The sequence below is a fragment of the Ricinus communis genome, chromosome 7 (assembly GCF_019578655.1).
Source record: "Ricinus communis isolate WT05 ecotype wild-type chromosome 7, ASM1957865v1, whole genome shotgun sequence".
Classification (NCBI taxonomy): domain Eukaryota; kingdom Viridiplantae; phylum Streptophyta; class Magnoliopsida; order Malpighiales; family Euphorbiaceae; genus Ricinus; species Ricinus communis.
Genome location: NC_063262.1, coordinates 19,695,643 through 19,711,179, shown reverse-complemented (window position 1 = coordinate 19,711,179; position 15,537 = coordinate 19,695,643). Strand labels below are relative to the sequence as shown.

Genomic DNA, 15,537 nt, shown 5'->3' with positions numbered 1-15,537 from the left:
ACTTTGCCAACTATGTTTCCTATAGCCTTCAACACCTTTCTATGATAAAAGTGTATAGGCATCCCGAGTAGCCTAATCCAAATAATAACCGACTGAATATGATTCATGGCACTATCAAACTCCGGGCTCCAAGGTCTCACCATTAAGTAATGTCCCATAATCATCCGAGGGCCATTCAATAAGGCACTTTGTGCATCTTTTTCCGTTTTAAACTGAAGTAAAAAGTAATAATTATCCAAGTCAATAATAGCAAATTTTTCTTCTGTTGGCCACATCCCTTCAAGCCGGCTGCATAGAGCCTTATAACTAATGGGTCTTCCTAGTAGTTTCACCACCACTGCATTACACCAAGGTTTGGCCAAGTAAGTTTTCATCCTCTACCATATAGCAATCGCATGTACACCTTCCTTAGAGAACTCTCGAATATCCTCTCCATCAACTTCTCCATCGAATTGCTCGTTCCCTAAATTCTTTTCCAGATTCATTGAGTCTTGCATCAGTTTATCTCGAAAAAACACTAGTGCTTCAGGCAGCACTACGATTTCTGATGTATCCATAATATGATCTTAGTCCTCAATCCGAGTTTTCGCTTTTTTCCTTGTCCGGTCATCCCTTTCTATTGGCGGCGCCGAATCTTTTCCTAAGGGACCATCGCTCTTTATCTCCATATTCAAGGGTTCTATTTTTCTTTTGATTGACACAGGATTTGAACTTTCTTTTAATTTTATATGCTCCTCCATGGGAGTTTTTAATAAATTGTTATCTTTCTTTTTAGAACTTGTATATTATAATATCTTATAATAATTATGAATAGTATAGAAAACTTATATTTCTCTGAAATGTAAAAGAAAATTGGCAATTAAAAGATAAAAGTATTAAAATATTTGCATAAGTAATAATGATAAATTAATGGCATTAACTAAAAAAACTTATAATTTTTTAATGCACGTGTAAATTAAGTAAAAGTGAATTATTTTTCAGCATAGAACTACATAGATTATCCCGATTTAATATGACTAAGAGTTATATTATACTAAAATAATAATGCTCCTAATTAGATTTATAAACTATGATTTACTAAATACATTTCAATTTTGATTCAAAAAGAAATACATTTCAATTTCAATTGAGTGATTGCACAGGTTAATAAGCTGCTATATGGGGATTAATCTAGTGCATTAAATAGAAAAGCATCTGATAACCTGAGAGAATAATAATAATAATAAGGAATTGTAAAATGTAAATGTATAATGAAATATATATTAAACAGCCAATTCCCTTTCATTTTTCCATGTAATTTTCTTTCTCTTCGACATCAATTAGAAAGAACAAAAAGAAAACATATGTGAAGAAGGAAAGAGAAAAAAAAAAGGAAAAAAGAACAGCAATAAGTTTCTCTGTTTCTCTGGCGATAACGCCGTCGTATCCATAGGCAAACAGATGATCAAAGACCCCAGCTATTAAGCTCCTCTTCAAGTGCATATTGAAGCCACGCCCTAGATTCTTGCATCAAATCAGGACTTAATCTGAACATCAGAACACAAAACTCCATCTCACTAAGCACACCATCACCATCAAGATCGCCTTCTTTAACCATACTAACAATCTCATCTTCTTCCAAATCCTTTATACCAAGAACACTGCAAGAGTTCCTTCTCAAACTCTCTACTGTAATAACTCCCTTCTCTTTATCCATTAACATCTTAAACCCATTACACAGCTCCTCTGTCAAGCCCTCTCCTCCAAGCCGCTTTGCTATCACCGGCAACAAGTCTTCAAAACCTCCTGCCATTGTATTATATGTGTATTATATCTGTTTTCTTGACTTTCTTTTTGTTTCCTTTCCTCCTGTCCTGTGTATTTGTTCTGAGGACTTGGTGTGTATATATACAAGGAAAGGAGAGGATTTTCTAGGAAAGAGGGCGATGGGAATGGTCTCCTGGCAGATGACAGCGTCAGAACAGAGTTGGATCAGTGGTCGGTTTTGATTCCCTTGAGAGGGTGCAATTGCTTCTTCACTGTTGTTTCGTAGAAGCATTGTCAGGGGTATTTCCGTCATTTTATTTTTCTGGCGGTTACGATCTGAATTAGTGAATCAAGCTTTTGACTTTCTTCCAATGTGTAACCAATGAATGGAAATTGGCCAGCATTAGCACATCTATCACATGTTGTCCGCAGTGTTTTCTTTCTTTTTCAAAGGCCATTTTCAGGGGGAACGCTGGCTCATAGCAAACTGGATTTTAGAAAGTCCAGATTCATTAATCTCTCTTTTAATTGCAAATTCGATGAGACCAAAATGTTTTAGAGAACTTGTAGAGGACTTTAATAAACTGCAAAGTAGGATCCATCCAAATCCTTATAACTTGATGAAATCATTTCAATCATTAACTTGAGACATTTGTGTTTCTTGTAAAACTACTCGGATTATATTTTAATTAATTTTTTTTTACTTAATTATGAGATTAGTTCTGTAGAAGAATTTGGATTCCATCTCAAACTAAGTATTACATCTTATCAATTGAATATTCCGTAATGTTAGTTCTATAAATATTTTTTAATTACGTGATATATGGTTTTAAGTACATTTCATTGTAACAGTTCTATGAACATTTCGCAGCAAAAAAAAAAAGCTTGCATTATCAGTCATTATCCCTAATACATGCTTTAAAATTATTTTAACTAAGCTATTCCTCATAGTTTATAGATATTTATGAATTAAAGTTGTTCAATTTTGACTGTTATAAATTCTAAAACTCTTTTAAACCAATAGTTTATTGAAACTTATGGATTAAAATTGTTGAGTATTTAACAATGATCAGTAACTACTAAAAAAAGTATAATTAAACATTTTAATGTAGTAGTTGAGAACCAAGAAATTATTTGCTGTTGTCTAATAATTATGCTAAATACCCAATTAAAAATTTCAGATCAAGTTCAACCTAAAACAAAACCCTTTCTTCACGCTCTTATTTATGAAACAAATCATGAAGGTCTAGATTTAGGCAACTAAAATATAGATGGACCGCCTTTTCCTTCAAAAGATAAAAGATTCATACATATAATTTCTTTTTTTTTTGGTTAGCTCCTTAATAATAACTTAGGATTCTACTTTATCCTTTCCATATTATAATTAAACTATTTGAATGCGCATGTGTTGCACGATTTTAGTAAATTATATATAAAATTTACATATTTTGAAAAGATCTTATTAATTAACTACAAGGGTTCATATTATTATAGAACAAAATGCATACTATATTAATGTGTTGCAACTAATTTTTGTTATTAATTTTAATTCTAAATATTTTATATTCATCAGTTAGTTTTTTAAAATAAAAGTGTAAAAAGTATAAGAAATTAGAAAAATAAGTTTTCTTTTGTAGTTTTTAGTTATGTTCATTTGTTTTGTATTTTGGAAAAATTACAAAAAGGTACTCTATAATGTTTAATTTTTGACAATTTTAAGCATGTGCTTTTATTTTATAAAAAAATATATGATTACAGATCGTGACAAAAATAAATATTTTACTGTTAAAAAATTTCAAATGACAAAGATTTAAATGAATTTACTGCAATCAACTATTATTATTATATTATTCATACTTAAAATTGTCAAAATATAATGCAACATGATATTTTTATATTTATTCCTTTATTTTTGTATGATGATAATGTGTAATATATGGTCGATTTAAATTTCTAAAAAGATTATATGAATAGGAATTAACTAAATACAAACATAGAGAAGATTTGAACCTATCTTAAGCGCACTAATGTACCAAATTTAAAGGAAGTGCTAACCTAGATAATTTAAACTTAATGATTAAATACAGCATTAATTATTAATTTGACATTGCACCATCATAAATAAGTATATAGACTACTTCAAGAGGCTTATATATTAACAGGAATTTTCTCACAATTCAAATGTTCATGTTCCTATTGAGAAAAATCTTTAAATTTTTCGAAATATATAATTAGGTATATAATTTAAAATGATAATCAGTCCAATTCTTCATTGGGCAATAATTAATGCAAGCCACTTTGAAATGGACATGTTGCTATTGAAACATACAGCAGCATACACTGAAAGACTAAAGAAAAGGCATAAAAAAGTAATTACATAAACTAATTAAATAATCCGTTGAAAGACTTTTCCTGTAATTGCATCTTAAAAATCAATTTTATATGAGCATCTTAAAGTCATTATTACGCGTTAAAAAAGAAGTGTTATAAAACCCACTTGAAAGTTCTTTTTGAAAAACTCCTAATTCAAATGTATAGAAAAGTAATTAAAATACAAAATATAATTGAGAAAGACCGCCAACAAAAGTTCTTGTAAAAGTTAAATCCACCAAAAGCAGCTAAAGTATGAACATCCCAAATTATGAGCTCACTCTATACGTCTGAGCATCCTTTCTATCAATACCTTGCTATCACATCCAACCTCAATTATCCCTGATTGTTTCCGGCACCCAACGCATTGCCAAAGCTTGTGCAACTGTGCTATTTCCTCCCATACGAACCCGTTTTGCTCCTGCCATCAAAACCAATCCTTCTAAATCACGTATTACAAAGCCATAACCCAAGTTCCATCTATAAAGATTGCTGCATCAGTATTCACCTTCCCCGTACCACTCATATGTAATTTCCAGTTTTCTTGGGCAGCCTGTGACTGTTGAATAAAGAATTGAGAAAATAGGTTGAAAAGTTATATAGCTTTTCATGTAGGATATATAGCTTTTCACGTAGGATAGAGAGTAATGTTAAATTCTTGCTCTTATATATATATATATATATATACTAGATTAATGTCCGCGCAATGAGTGATTAAATATATACTAGTTGTTTATACATGCGTTGCACGACCCTTATTGTTATTTTGATTATAAAATTAAGTATAGATATAAAAAATTTTAATATTTAATATTGAAACTCAGCTATCACGACTTCAGAAATCACCACTCATACCTCCATTCTACAACTCTCTCCTTCTTGTAGAAAAACTATATCCAATAAGATTGACCATCTTGTGGAAATTTCTCATATTCCTGAAAATGTCCAAATCGAAAACACTCTTATACCCATTATTAACCCATATAATATTTTCAAGAAACAGAACTTTGTCAGAAAAATCTTCAACCAAATCATCCACAAACAACCTTTATCTGTTAAAGAGTATGTCCAATCTTCCTCTTTTTCACAATGTTCCCTTACCTCTACCACTCAGGAGCAGTATATTACTCTTGAGATTCCCACTTCCTTCATAGAACAATGGAATAAACAGGGATACACACACCTCCATCTTGGAGCTCTCAGGCTAGTCCTCTCATATCATGGCAGGATGGGTCTACCAGTTACGGCCCGTATGTCGCTTTTGGATACCAGATATCTTAGATACGAGCATGTAGTAATCGGAACTATAGTCACAACACTTAACACTGGAAGTGTTGTTCTGACTTTCTTCCCAAATTTTAATCTATGTCTTAATGATCCCTATTTGTCAACTGCACTCAAGGTCCAAGTCCAGATCACTGGAGCAAATCAAGTGACCGATGCTCTCTCTGCGACCCTGCACCACCAAATTGTCTACAGATTACAGGACCATGCCTTTAATCTTAAGATCCCAGGCTTTCAAGCCTCTTCTGATGCTTTGTTTATTATGTCTGACTCTGGTCAAATTCCTACAATAGTCCAGGCCCCAAGGCAGTTGGAAAGAGAAGATCTGCAGAAGTTAATCCCAACTGAATGGGTGACCAATTATGAGAAACTCCAGGCATCCCAGGCCAAGCCTGTTCAGGCTACTGACCCGCTTTTTGTTAACCAAAAGGATGGTACTGTGAAAACGATTTTCACAAAAACGGAAGAATCTTCTTCTGCACCTTCTATCTTCCAGGCATCAATGATACAGCCTGTGTCTAGACCTAGAGAAAAGATCCCTATTCACTTATTTAAGTCCTCTGGACATCATATCTATGCTGCCAGAATTAAGGGACACTTTATTTGGGATGTTGACCGAGGAATGTGCAGATCAGGATGCACCTGCGGAGATGATCTCGATTTTGCTGAACCATATTTTCAACACTCTAAGAAAACTCCAAGAGACATGACTCTAGAAACTCCATGTTCAGTCATGGAGCCAAGGCCAGATGACCGAGATCTAGACGATCCTTGGATTGGCATCCACAGGAAACAAAAAGAAAATCAGAGTAAAGCTCCTCTTCCTATGTATAAGGAAGCCTTAGAACTTCTTGCAAAAGAAGGAAAGACTGTCCTTGACATCACCTTTGATGAGATGAAGGTACTTTTGGCCCAAATGGAAATTGTGTTTGGGAAAAAGCCTTCTACTACTTGCAGAGAAGAGACTCATTCTGATTTACCAGAAGTTCAACCACCCCATCCAATCCAAAGTTGTTTCATGTTCCAGCCTGAAGATTTTCCTCCCCTAGGGAAGTCCGAAAATAAAAGATCGGAGATCCTCCCCTCAAGGATTACTCCCTCAGGATCCATAGAGCCTCTCACTCCACCAAAAGAGGTCCTAAATTGGCAGACCTCAAATTCCATAGTTCAGAATTCTTATCTAAAGAAGATAGATGGAAAATTGGATCAAGCTCTTTATTTGAATCACAAGTTGGACCAGAAGTTGGACACCTTCTCTCAAGAAGTACTCCAACTATATTCTTCTCTAACCGCCAAATATCAAGCATTGGATAGAGAGCTTCGAGTTCCTCAACCGATTACATCAGCTTTCATCCAGAAGGAAAAAGAAATTACAAGGCTCAAAAGGCAGATTGATCAAATTGAACATGACCTTAGAAAAGATCAGTCTTCTACAATCCCTTCCTTTACATCAGCAGCTTCTACATCTTCTGCCATTGCCCCCTCATACTATTCTTCGTTTCCTTTCCTCCCACAGCCAGAACAAGAAGGAACTCTTTACCAACCCTTTGGTACCTTCTCATATCTATATCCAAAAGGCTCCATAACTCAACAAAAGAAAATATCTCCTCCTCCAGTTTCTAAAGAAAATAAATTGCCAGACCAATCACTCATCAGCCCTTATGATTCTGATTCTTCCTCAAATACCTCTGAGATGGCTGATATCACAGAAATTCTCATGAATACCTCTACTACTGAACCCAGTCCAGAAGTAGTAGAGTCTGAAGATGGCACAGAGGATGCACAATCATATTTTGTTCCTACTGGAGCTTCATACCCAAGGTCAAAACCGACAACTGGCACGGGACCTTGGTTCACCTTTGATGATTTGCCTCCATCAAAATGGAGGGATAAACTTTCTAAATTTTTGGCATGGATTGATCTCCAAATAAATTTTGATAGTGCCACACTTAAAAAGGTTCTTGCTGAATTTGTTACGAGATTCATAGGGAGTTTAAAAGATTGGTTCCAGTCACAACCTGAGTATACCAGGCTCCAATTTGTGACGCTACCAACCCTATCAGCTGTGGTCACAGTCCTCCATAATCAGTTCCTTGGAAGTTATGATCTCATTATACGACAACAAAAATAAGAATACTTTGATCGAAAATGTTGTTCGTTGAAGATCAAGGATCTGGAAAGACACTATTCTGCCATGTCCAAGTTATATTATGTCATTGGAGGGCACGATGGTAATGATACATTGAAATATACTTTCATCACCTCATTACCAGATGAGATACAACCAGAAGTCAACAACATGATCACCGCGATAAAGAAACCAGTCACCTCCATTACTCTTGGAGAAATCTGGTAGTTCACTCTCTCCTCTATCAAGAGATTATGTGACCAGCAAGAATTGCTCAGAAGATTGTCTCAGCGAGATTTGATTGTTCAAAAGGCTTGTAACAAAAGCCACCTCAAGATTAAATGCAAGGCTTCTAATTGCGTTTGCTCTAGCCACAAGAAGAAAATCGGACATCAAAAATACCCACGCAGCAGAAGCAAAGAATTCAGAGGGAAAAGGCCACATTCAAAAGGATTCAGATACTTCCGAAAAAAGAGGAATCAAGGCCACAAATCAGACAGATGCTACATCTGCCGAAAGAAAGGGCATTATGCTAAGAATTGCCCTCAAAATACGGAAAAATCAGCAAGGATGATACAACAAGTCAGCATGTCTATGTCTCTACCAGTTTCATTCGAAGAAGATATAGAGTCTCTCTTATCAGAATAAGATGATCTTACTCCAGAAAGTCTCTTTGAATTAGAAGCAGAATATTACGACTCTACTGAATCTTCAGAAGAGTCCTCTTCAGATTTTGATGATAGTGAGATTCCAATTCTAATGATCAATCTTCCCTCAACAGAAGAGAAAGACATTCTGACAAATGTGATGCAGTACCCTTTCTCTCCATATTCAGTTCCTGAGTTATCTCAGCTTGCTACTAAAATTCCTCTAGTTCCTTATGTTCCTATACAAGTCTTGCCTTCAAAGTATGCAAAACCTGTTCCAGTTATAGCTTTCTTTGACACTGGAGCTCAAAGAAGCATGATGAATCCCGAAGTCCTCCTATCTGAATACTGAAAATCCCATATTCAGTTTTTCAGAGCAGCAAATGGTCAAACTTTCAAGACTACTCTAATCACAAGGTAAAAAATCGGGATACAGTTTTTTCCTGATTGCGTGGTATGGACGCACATCATTGGCCCAGATCTCCCAAACAAAGACCTCTTAATAGGGTTTGATGTTTATCATCAAGCTCAAAAGCTTCAAATTCTTCCCAATGGAATAAAGTTCAAGAGGCAATTTCGCCAATACACAGATACCTCTAATCTGTTCACTATAGCAGATACAAAACCACCATTTCTACAATACAAAGAAAAATTTCTTCCTTTTTGTCTAGAATCCCATTCACATTTCCAACACCCTCTTCCCTTGTGAAAAAATCTCCAGTTCTATATCAGCCTCCCTTTTAAGCTCAATGAAGATATCAACCCAATAAAGGCCACCCATCTAGGAATGTCTCCTACAGATCTAGCCCTTGCCAGATCGGAATGCTTGACTCTACTACAATAAGGCCTCATTGAGCCCACTACCTCACAATGGGCCTGTTAAGCCTTTTATGTGGAAAAAAGATCTGAAAAGTTAAGGGGGAAAAAGAGACTTGTTATTGATTACAAGCCTCTGAATCATTTTTTACAAGACAACAAATTTCCTCTCCCTCGAATTTCGAACCTAAAAGTCCACATTCAAAAGGCCCAGTACTATTCAAAATTTGACCTCAAGGCTGGATTTTGGCAGTTGGGTATCCACCCTCCAGAAAGATACAAAACAGCTTTTTGTATCCCAAACGCCCAATATCAATGGACAGTCATGCCTTTTGGGCTCAAAACAGCTCCTTCTCAGTTTCAAAAAATAATGATAGAAATCTTTGGGCCTATCCTTTACTCCTCCCTTATCTACATTGATGACATTCTCCTATTCTCGGAGACAGCTGAGGAACATCATCAACTCCTGAAACAATTCCTTGCTATCATCCAAAAGTATGGAATCATGCTGTCAGAGAAAAAGAGTATTATTGGCCAACAAGAGATAGAGTTTCTTGGCATGCATTTCAAAGACGGCCAATACACGTATGGTCCATACTTGACAAAAGAGCTTGATTACTTTCCAGATGAGAATCTCTCTGTAAAGCAAATACAACAGTTTCTTGGGATACTCAACTATGTCAGGAAAGCCATACTACACCTATCCAGCTACACATGTCATCTTTCCAAAATGCTCAAAAAGGACCCTCCCGGGGAATGTAGACAGACTGTCCGAGACTGAAAGAATTGGCTCACAATCCTCCACCCCTCACCAGTCCATCTACAGGAAATCTTATCCTACAGACTGACGCATCTAATCATGCGTGGGGGCCATTCTTCTTGAAAACCTCAACAACAAGGAACATCTGTGTGGTTATGCATCAGGACAATTTTCTCCATCAGAAAAGCATTACCATTCAACATACAAAGAGATCTTGGCAGTCAAATACGGGATAAAAAAGTTTGAATTTTTCCTGATTGGTCAACACTTCTTGGTTCGGATGGATAATTCTTCATTTTCAAAAATCCTTGAGTCCAACCAAAAAACCTTACCAGAACCTCAATTATTGAGGTTAAAATCATGGTTTAGTAGATATGATTTTGAAGTTCAGCATATAAAAGGAACGAGAAATCTCATCCCAGATTTCTTATCCAGACTGTCAAAGCCGCAACCCAAACACCAACCTATTGTCCTCCTCACCTCAACAGTTAATCTTCCTATAATCTTCATGGCCTCTTTGTCCTCAAGAAACCCTATGCAACCTCCCTCACCACCAGACCTTCCCACAAATCTCACAACCAAACAAGTCAATGATTTTGCCAAAAATATGATGTTTCATTATTTGGCAACTATCCAACAGACTTTCTCACTACCCATCCAACCCAATTTCTTTTATCCAGATTACCCTTGGTGCTTAATTTATCACCTTTCCTTTACCCATCCATAAATTGAAAGTGAATTATGGTTTTTATGGTGTCTTTCCACAGTTTGCTATCATGCTATGAAAGTACCAGTCATGGATCTCCTATACTTCTTCAATATTGAAACAAATGCAGGAACCTATCCATGGAAATACCTCACTTGGTTCAAAACCCCATACCAATGGAAAAAGGATCTCCTCAAAATCATTCATGAAAATAAATTGTTCACAGACAATGACTTCAAGGCTTCAGGATATCATGCCATCTATATTCTTCACAGGCCTTACCTTCAGCTCTCATAAGACACTTATGCCACCTAAAATATCTGTCACTATTGGAGAACAATTGAAATGCCCTTACATCTTGCCCCTCCAACAATAACAAGGGATTTAAAGCTCACTCTACAACTAAGAAATAATTTAGGATGGACCGATGTTTCTACACCACTTGTCTGCACTTACAATGGACATCTATGAAGTGAACACTCCATTATTGAACATTCCACTTTTCCTATACTACCAACCCCACTAGATGATCCAAGTCTGACCACTGAACAGAAGGATGCCATTATGCAAGATTCTCAACCTATGGATGATGATGGCGATGACAGTGGTTTGTGAGCTGGCAATGGTAGTGGTTCGTGAGCTGGCCATAAAGACTATCTTTCTCCTCAAATAATTCAAGATGTAAGAAAAAGATGAGATTTCAATTTTATCTTTTTCGTCTTATTAGGTGTATTATTTCCTGCTTTTCTGCATGTGATATGTAAGTGTATTATTAAGACTTATCGTCTTAATATGCATGTGAGAAGTCAGTGTATTATTAGATAGGACTTATCCTTTTGTAAGTGGGAAATCTCATTTCCTCTTCTGAGGAAGACATGTGTCAAAGATAAGATTCCCACCTTATATTTTCTGTCTTATTGTATTTAGCCTTCTTATATAAAGGGGAGTCGAGAGTAATGAAAGGAAGCAAGTTTTTCCTTTCATCTATCAACATAATATTCCTCTTTCTTCTCATGGCTTTCTAAATTCTTCATCTCTTCTTCTCGATCCATTGGCTATGAGCTATTTATTTGCACGATCTGTTCTTATATGATTCAAAAGGACTAACTCGGCTATAAGAATCCAAAAGAGCAGAAAGACCTCTCATGGCAAAGGTGCCTCTATACGGTCTTAGCTTAAGGATTTCTCCTGCCTTGAGTTTACAATATGAGAATCATAGAATGAGCAGCTCTCGGCTCCCTTTGGTATTGCAATAATATATATTTTTTTAAAAATATTTATTTATTAATTCTAATATTATATAAATTAATACCATCAATATAATTGATATTACTATTTTTAGAATTAGAAATTAATTTATAATTAAAATTAATTTATTAATGAATATAATATTTAAAAATATTATTTTCTATAATTAGAATTATTATCTAATTAGAGAACTAATTTATTAGTTAATTTAATATTAAAATATAATTAATATCCTATTTTTTAAAATAATCATTATTTAATTAGAAATCTAATTTATTATTAATATACTATTTCTTGAATTAGAATGAGTATTTAATTAGGAATGTAACTTATTAATCAATAAATTAATAGATAAAACCAAAAAATTACACATAATTTTAAATCTCATCTGTTAAAATAAGTACACATGTCGAAATAAAAATTCTATGCGTCAAATATTAAGCAAACATGTCAAAAAAATTTTAGGTGTCAAAAAAATAAATGAATTGATTGTGTGTATTTGTAGACTGTAAAATGAATGTGCAACCTAGATATAGTAGAAGACCTTGGACTTGGTCAGGCACTTATAGACCACAGTCTTCTCAGTTCAGTCAGAGCTCTGATACCAAAACAGTCTACAAATACACATAATCAATTCACTGAATTGATTAGTTTGCACCTTATTTTCCTTGCCTTTTCAAGCACCTAAAGCATGAAATTTATTTATAATTCATCAACATAATAATTCCATATATTGATATAATCATGCAGCTCCCAAACTATATACAAAATATGCAAATTAACTTAACTTTACAAACCAACCTTATTAACTCTATAAGAGTTGTTTTCAGGCTTATATTAAAACAATTTTCTTTGACATGTAGAGAAGGAATTTTAACCTTAATTTTTAACCAGTAATAGATATGTGTCTAGTACCTTCAATAAAAATTTCACTTCAATTGCTTGACTATTAAAGGGATTAAGGATAGCTCAACATAACCAGCTTCGATAATCCTGACAGACAGAGCAATTAAAAGTATGGCCTCGATTAATCATGTTATAGATAGAATTAGCTCCAATTCAAAACTAAAAAGTTATAAAAAAATTCTCACAAGTTTCTTCATAAACAAACCAAGCTCAAATTGGATTTTTCTATTTTAAGATATACGAAAAGTATCTCGACTACATTTAACTCATGAACTCTGTAAACTTGGTTCACATAATCAGAATAGCTACTTCCATATCTGACTTTAAAAAACTTCTTGGACTTATAGAAAAGCCGTTTTGAGCTAAGATTTTGATCAGAACTATATTTATGTGTCTAGTACATGAAATAAAAATTTGACTTCTATTGGGTGACGACAAGGAGATTTATAGGGGTCGAATTACAATAAGTTCAACTACTCTCACAGATTAAGCAATAAAATATTTCCTTTAATTAAATTAACATAGAAGCTAGATTAGATCAAGCTAAAAAAGGAATAGTTTTAGACAACTCTTTCAAAATTTCTAGATCATCAGATAACACTCAATTTAGAGCTTCCTAGCTCAAAATATGATCAAAACAATAAGACTGAAAAACCAGAATCATCAAACCCGAATTCTATAATTTAAAAACCCTAATATAAATCAACCAAAACATTAAAATTACTTACCAAATCGATCATCAAAGGCTTCTAGAATGAGATTAAAGCTTGAAAAGTATTTTTGATCACCAATTTCACTTGCAAATCAAGCCTAAACTTGAAGAATCAAGCAGCCTCCATCAAGCTCTTTTTTTTTTTCCTTTCTCTTCTCTTCTCTTTTCTTTTCTTTCCATATGTGGTTTCTCACTAAAAGTCACGAATTTAAAGAAGTCTCTAGATCTGATTTGGATAAATTAATGGTAAAATATTCATTTAAGCCCTTAATGAAATGGCTTTGATACCTATAAACCCTCAAGCTTTCAATTGTGCAATTAAGGACAATCATTTGCTTCAATTGAGTCATTTCCTCTATAACTATATCTATACATATACTAACTTATACTTAAATTCTATCAATATATATGTAAATGAAATACAAAAATGAATGTAAATATACCTATAGCTAGAGTACGGGTGTGACATTCTCAATCTAGATCTGGGACTTTGAACTTTCTGACGAAGACCCGACCAGTGAGGCCCCTAAGATAGTAGCACTGGTATTATGGGAGGTGAAATAGTGGTAGCAGGTGGACCAGTAATGGTAGATGGTGGAATAGAAGTAAAAGGTAAAGAAGTTGTAGGTATAATGGAGGGTGGTAGAGGCAATAATGGCTTGATGTGGATGTAGAAATCGGTGGAGAAGAAGAAAATGTATGTGTTTGTGACGTCTCTATAATAAGGGGTAAGAGTGGTGGAGTAGGCTGTCTTAGACGCTCCTTAGGAGCGCATCTGTTTGCTATCTCAATTCCCACCAACATCATGAATTATTTAAAAAAAAAACACATCAAAAGTAGAAATTTTATATAATAATATTTTCCTAAAATTTGGCATCTGATATGTTAGTTATAATTTTATTAAAATTCTTATTATTATCTTTTAAGGATATTTTTTTACCCCTAAGATTCTACCAGAATTTTGATAGAGTTTCGCCTATAATGCGAACATATTCTCATAAAGTGGATCCATTTTCTAATTAAAAAATAATTTGACCACTCAACTAGTTCAACCGAACACAAAATCCACAACACATTAAAATATAATAAAATTAAAAGACATGCACAGCTTATTTTCATTAATTATTTATTTATCAATAAAAATCTGTCTATTAAGAAACCAAAAAATTTATACAAATGCTAATAAAATGGATTAATTTGTTCAACCATTGATTACAAAAACAAATTCAATAATTTATTCAAATACAAATTCAAACAAATTAATTTTATATTCGTAAATCATATTCAATATTATTCTTAGAATACAAATAAAATAATATAAAAAAATAAAAAATTTATACATATTGCTTGTTAATCCTCGTACGCATCTTTTACCGACTTCTAGTGATAAAAGCCTGAAACAAATACATAAATACATATGAATATTAAAAATAAAACTAACACTATAAAGTTATAATTAAATAGTAAAACTAATAAATATAATAACCACAAATTAGAATAAAAAATAGGCAAGTTAAGCAAATATTTATAATAACGTACATTATAAAAATTAAACCTAAAATACTAAAATTATAATTAAATTAAAATATAATAGAAAATTTAACTTAATAAATATAAATTAGATTACACATTAAGAAAATAATAACATAAAAAAAATTAAACCTAAAACTGAAAAATATAGAATTAAATCAAATATAAGAAAATTTTTATTTAATAAATAGAAAATAATTTTTTATATAAAAAATAGATTTTTTAACAAAAAAAAATAAAAAAAAAACTTTTAAAAAATATAAACTAAATATGTATATATAAATAAAAAATCTACACAAAAAATAAAAATAGAAAATAGAAACTAATTAATAGTACACAGATATTAAAAGAAAAATAGAAACAGAAAAAACGTTAAGTAGGGGGTGGAGAACGGCGGAGAGAACTCCAGAGGGAGGGGAGAATGCTAGAGCACATATTGATGGCAGGAGAGGAAGAAGGCGAATGTAATTTAAAAGATTAAGTCAAAACAAATAAAAGGTTAAAGAACATAAAAAATAGTTAACAACCTTACTTAAGTGACGACAATGGTAATATTGAGGCAATTAGCGGCTGAAGGGCAAAAAGGGGAGGGAGAGAGGAAGATAAAAAGGGGACGAGTGGGAGAATGGGAGGAGAGAGTAAGGAGAAGAGGAAGAAGAAAGAAAAGAGAGAGGGCTGCCACTG

The 15,537-nt window shown here is 33.5% G+C and overlaps 1 protein-coding gene across 5 annotated transcripts; it reads right to left on the bottom strand.

The window, feature by feature from the left end:
- Positions 1 to 1,240: 1,240 nt before the first annotated feature.
- LOC8277723 (calcium-binding protein KRP1) lies at positions 1,241 to 13,683 on the bottom strand. 5 transcript variants are annotated; one of them, XR_007216796.1, is made up of 4 exons: positions 13,340 to 13,660; positions 12,621 to 12,698; positions 4,625 to 4,675; positions 4,229 to 4,537 (listed from the first exon to the last, which is right to left on the bottom strand). XR_007216796.1 is itself a non-coding variant. In XM_025156754.2 (2 exons), exon 2 carries the CDS (start codon positions 1,790 to 1,792, stop codon positions 1,445 to 1,447), a length of 348 nt encoding a protein of 115 aa, XP_025012522.1. In that variant the 5' UTR covers positions 1,793 to 2,233; positions 13,340 to 13,487; the 3' UTR covers positions 1,241 to 1,444. The 5 variants fall into 5 exon arrangements, 1 of the variants encoding a protein (XP_025012522.1); XR_007216797.1 differs by lacking the exon at positions 4,625 to 4,675 and having other exon boundaries at positions 13,340 to 13,639; XR_007216795.1 differs by having other exon boundaries at positions 4,229 to 4,675; positions 13,340 to 13,635.
- Between the last annotated feature and the right edge of the window lie 1,854 nt (positions 13,684 to 15,537).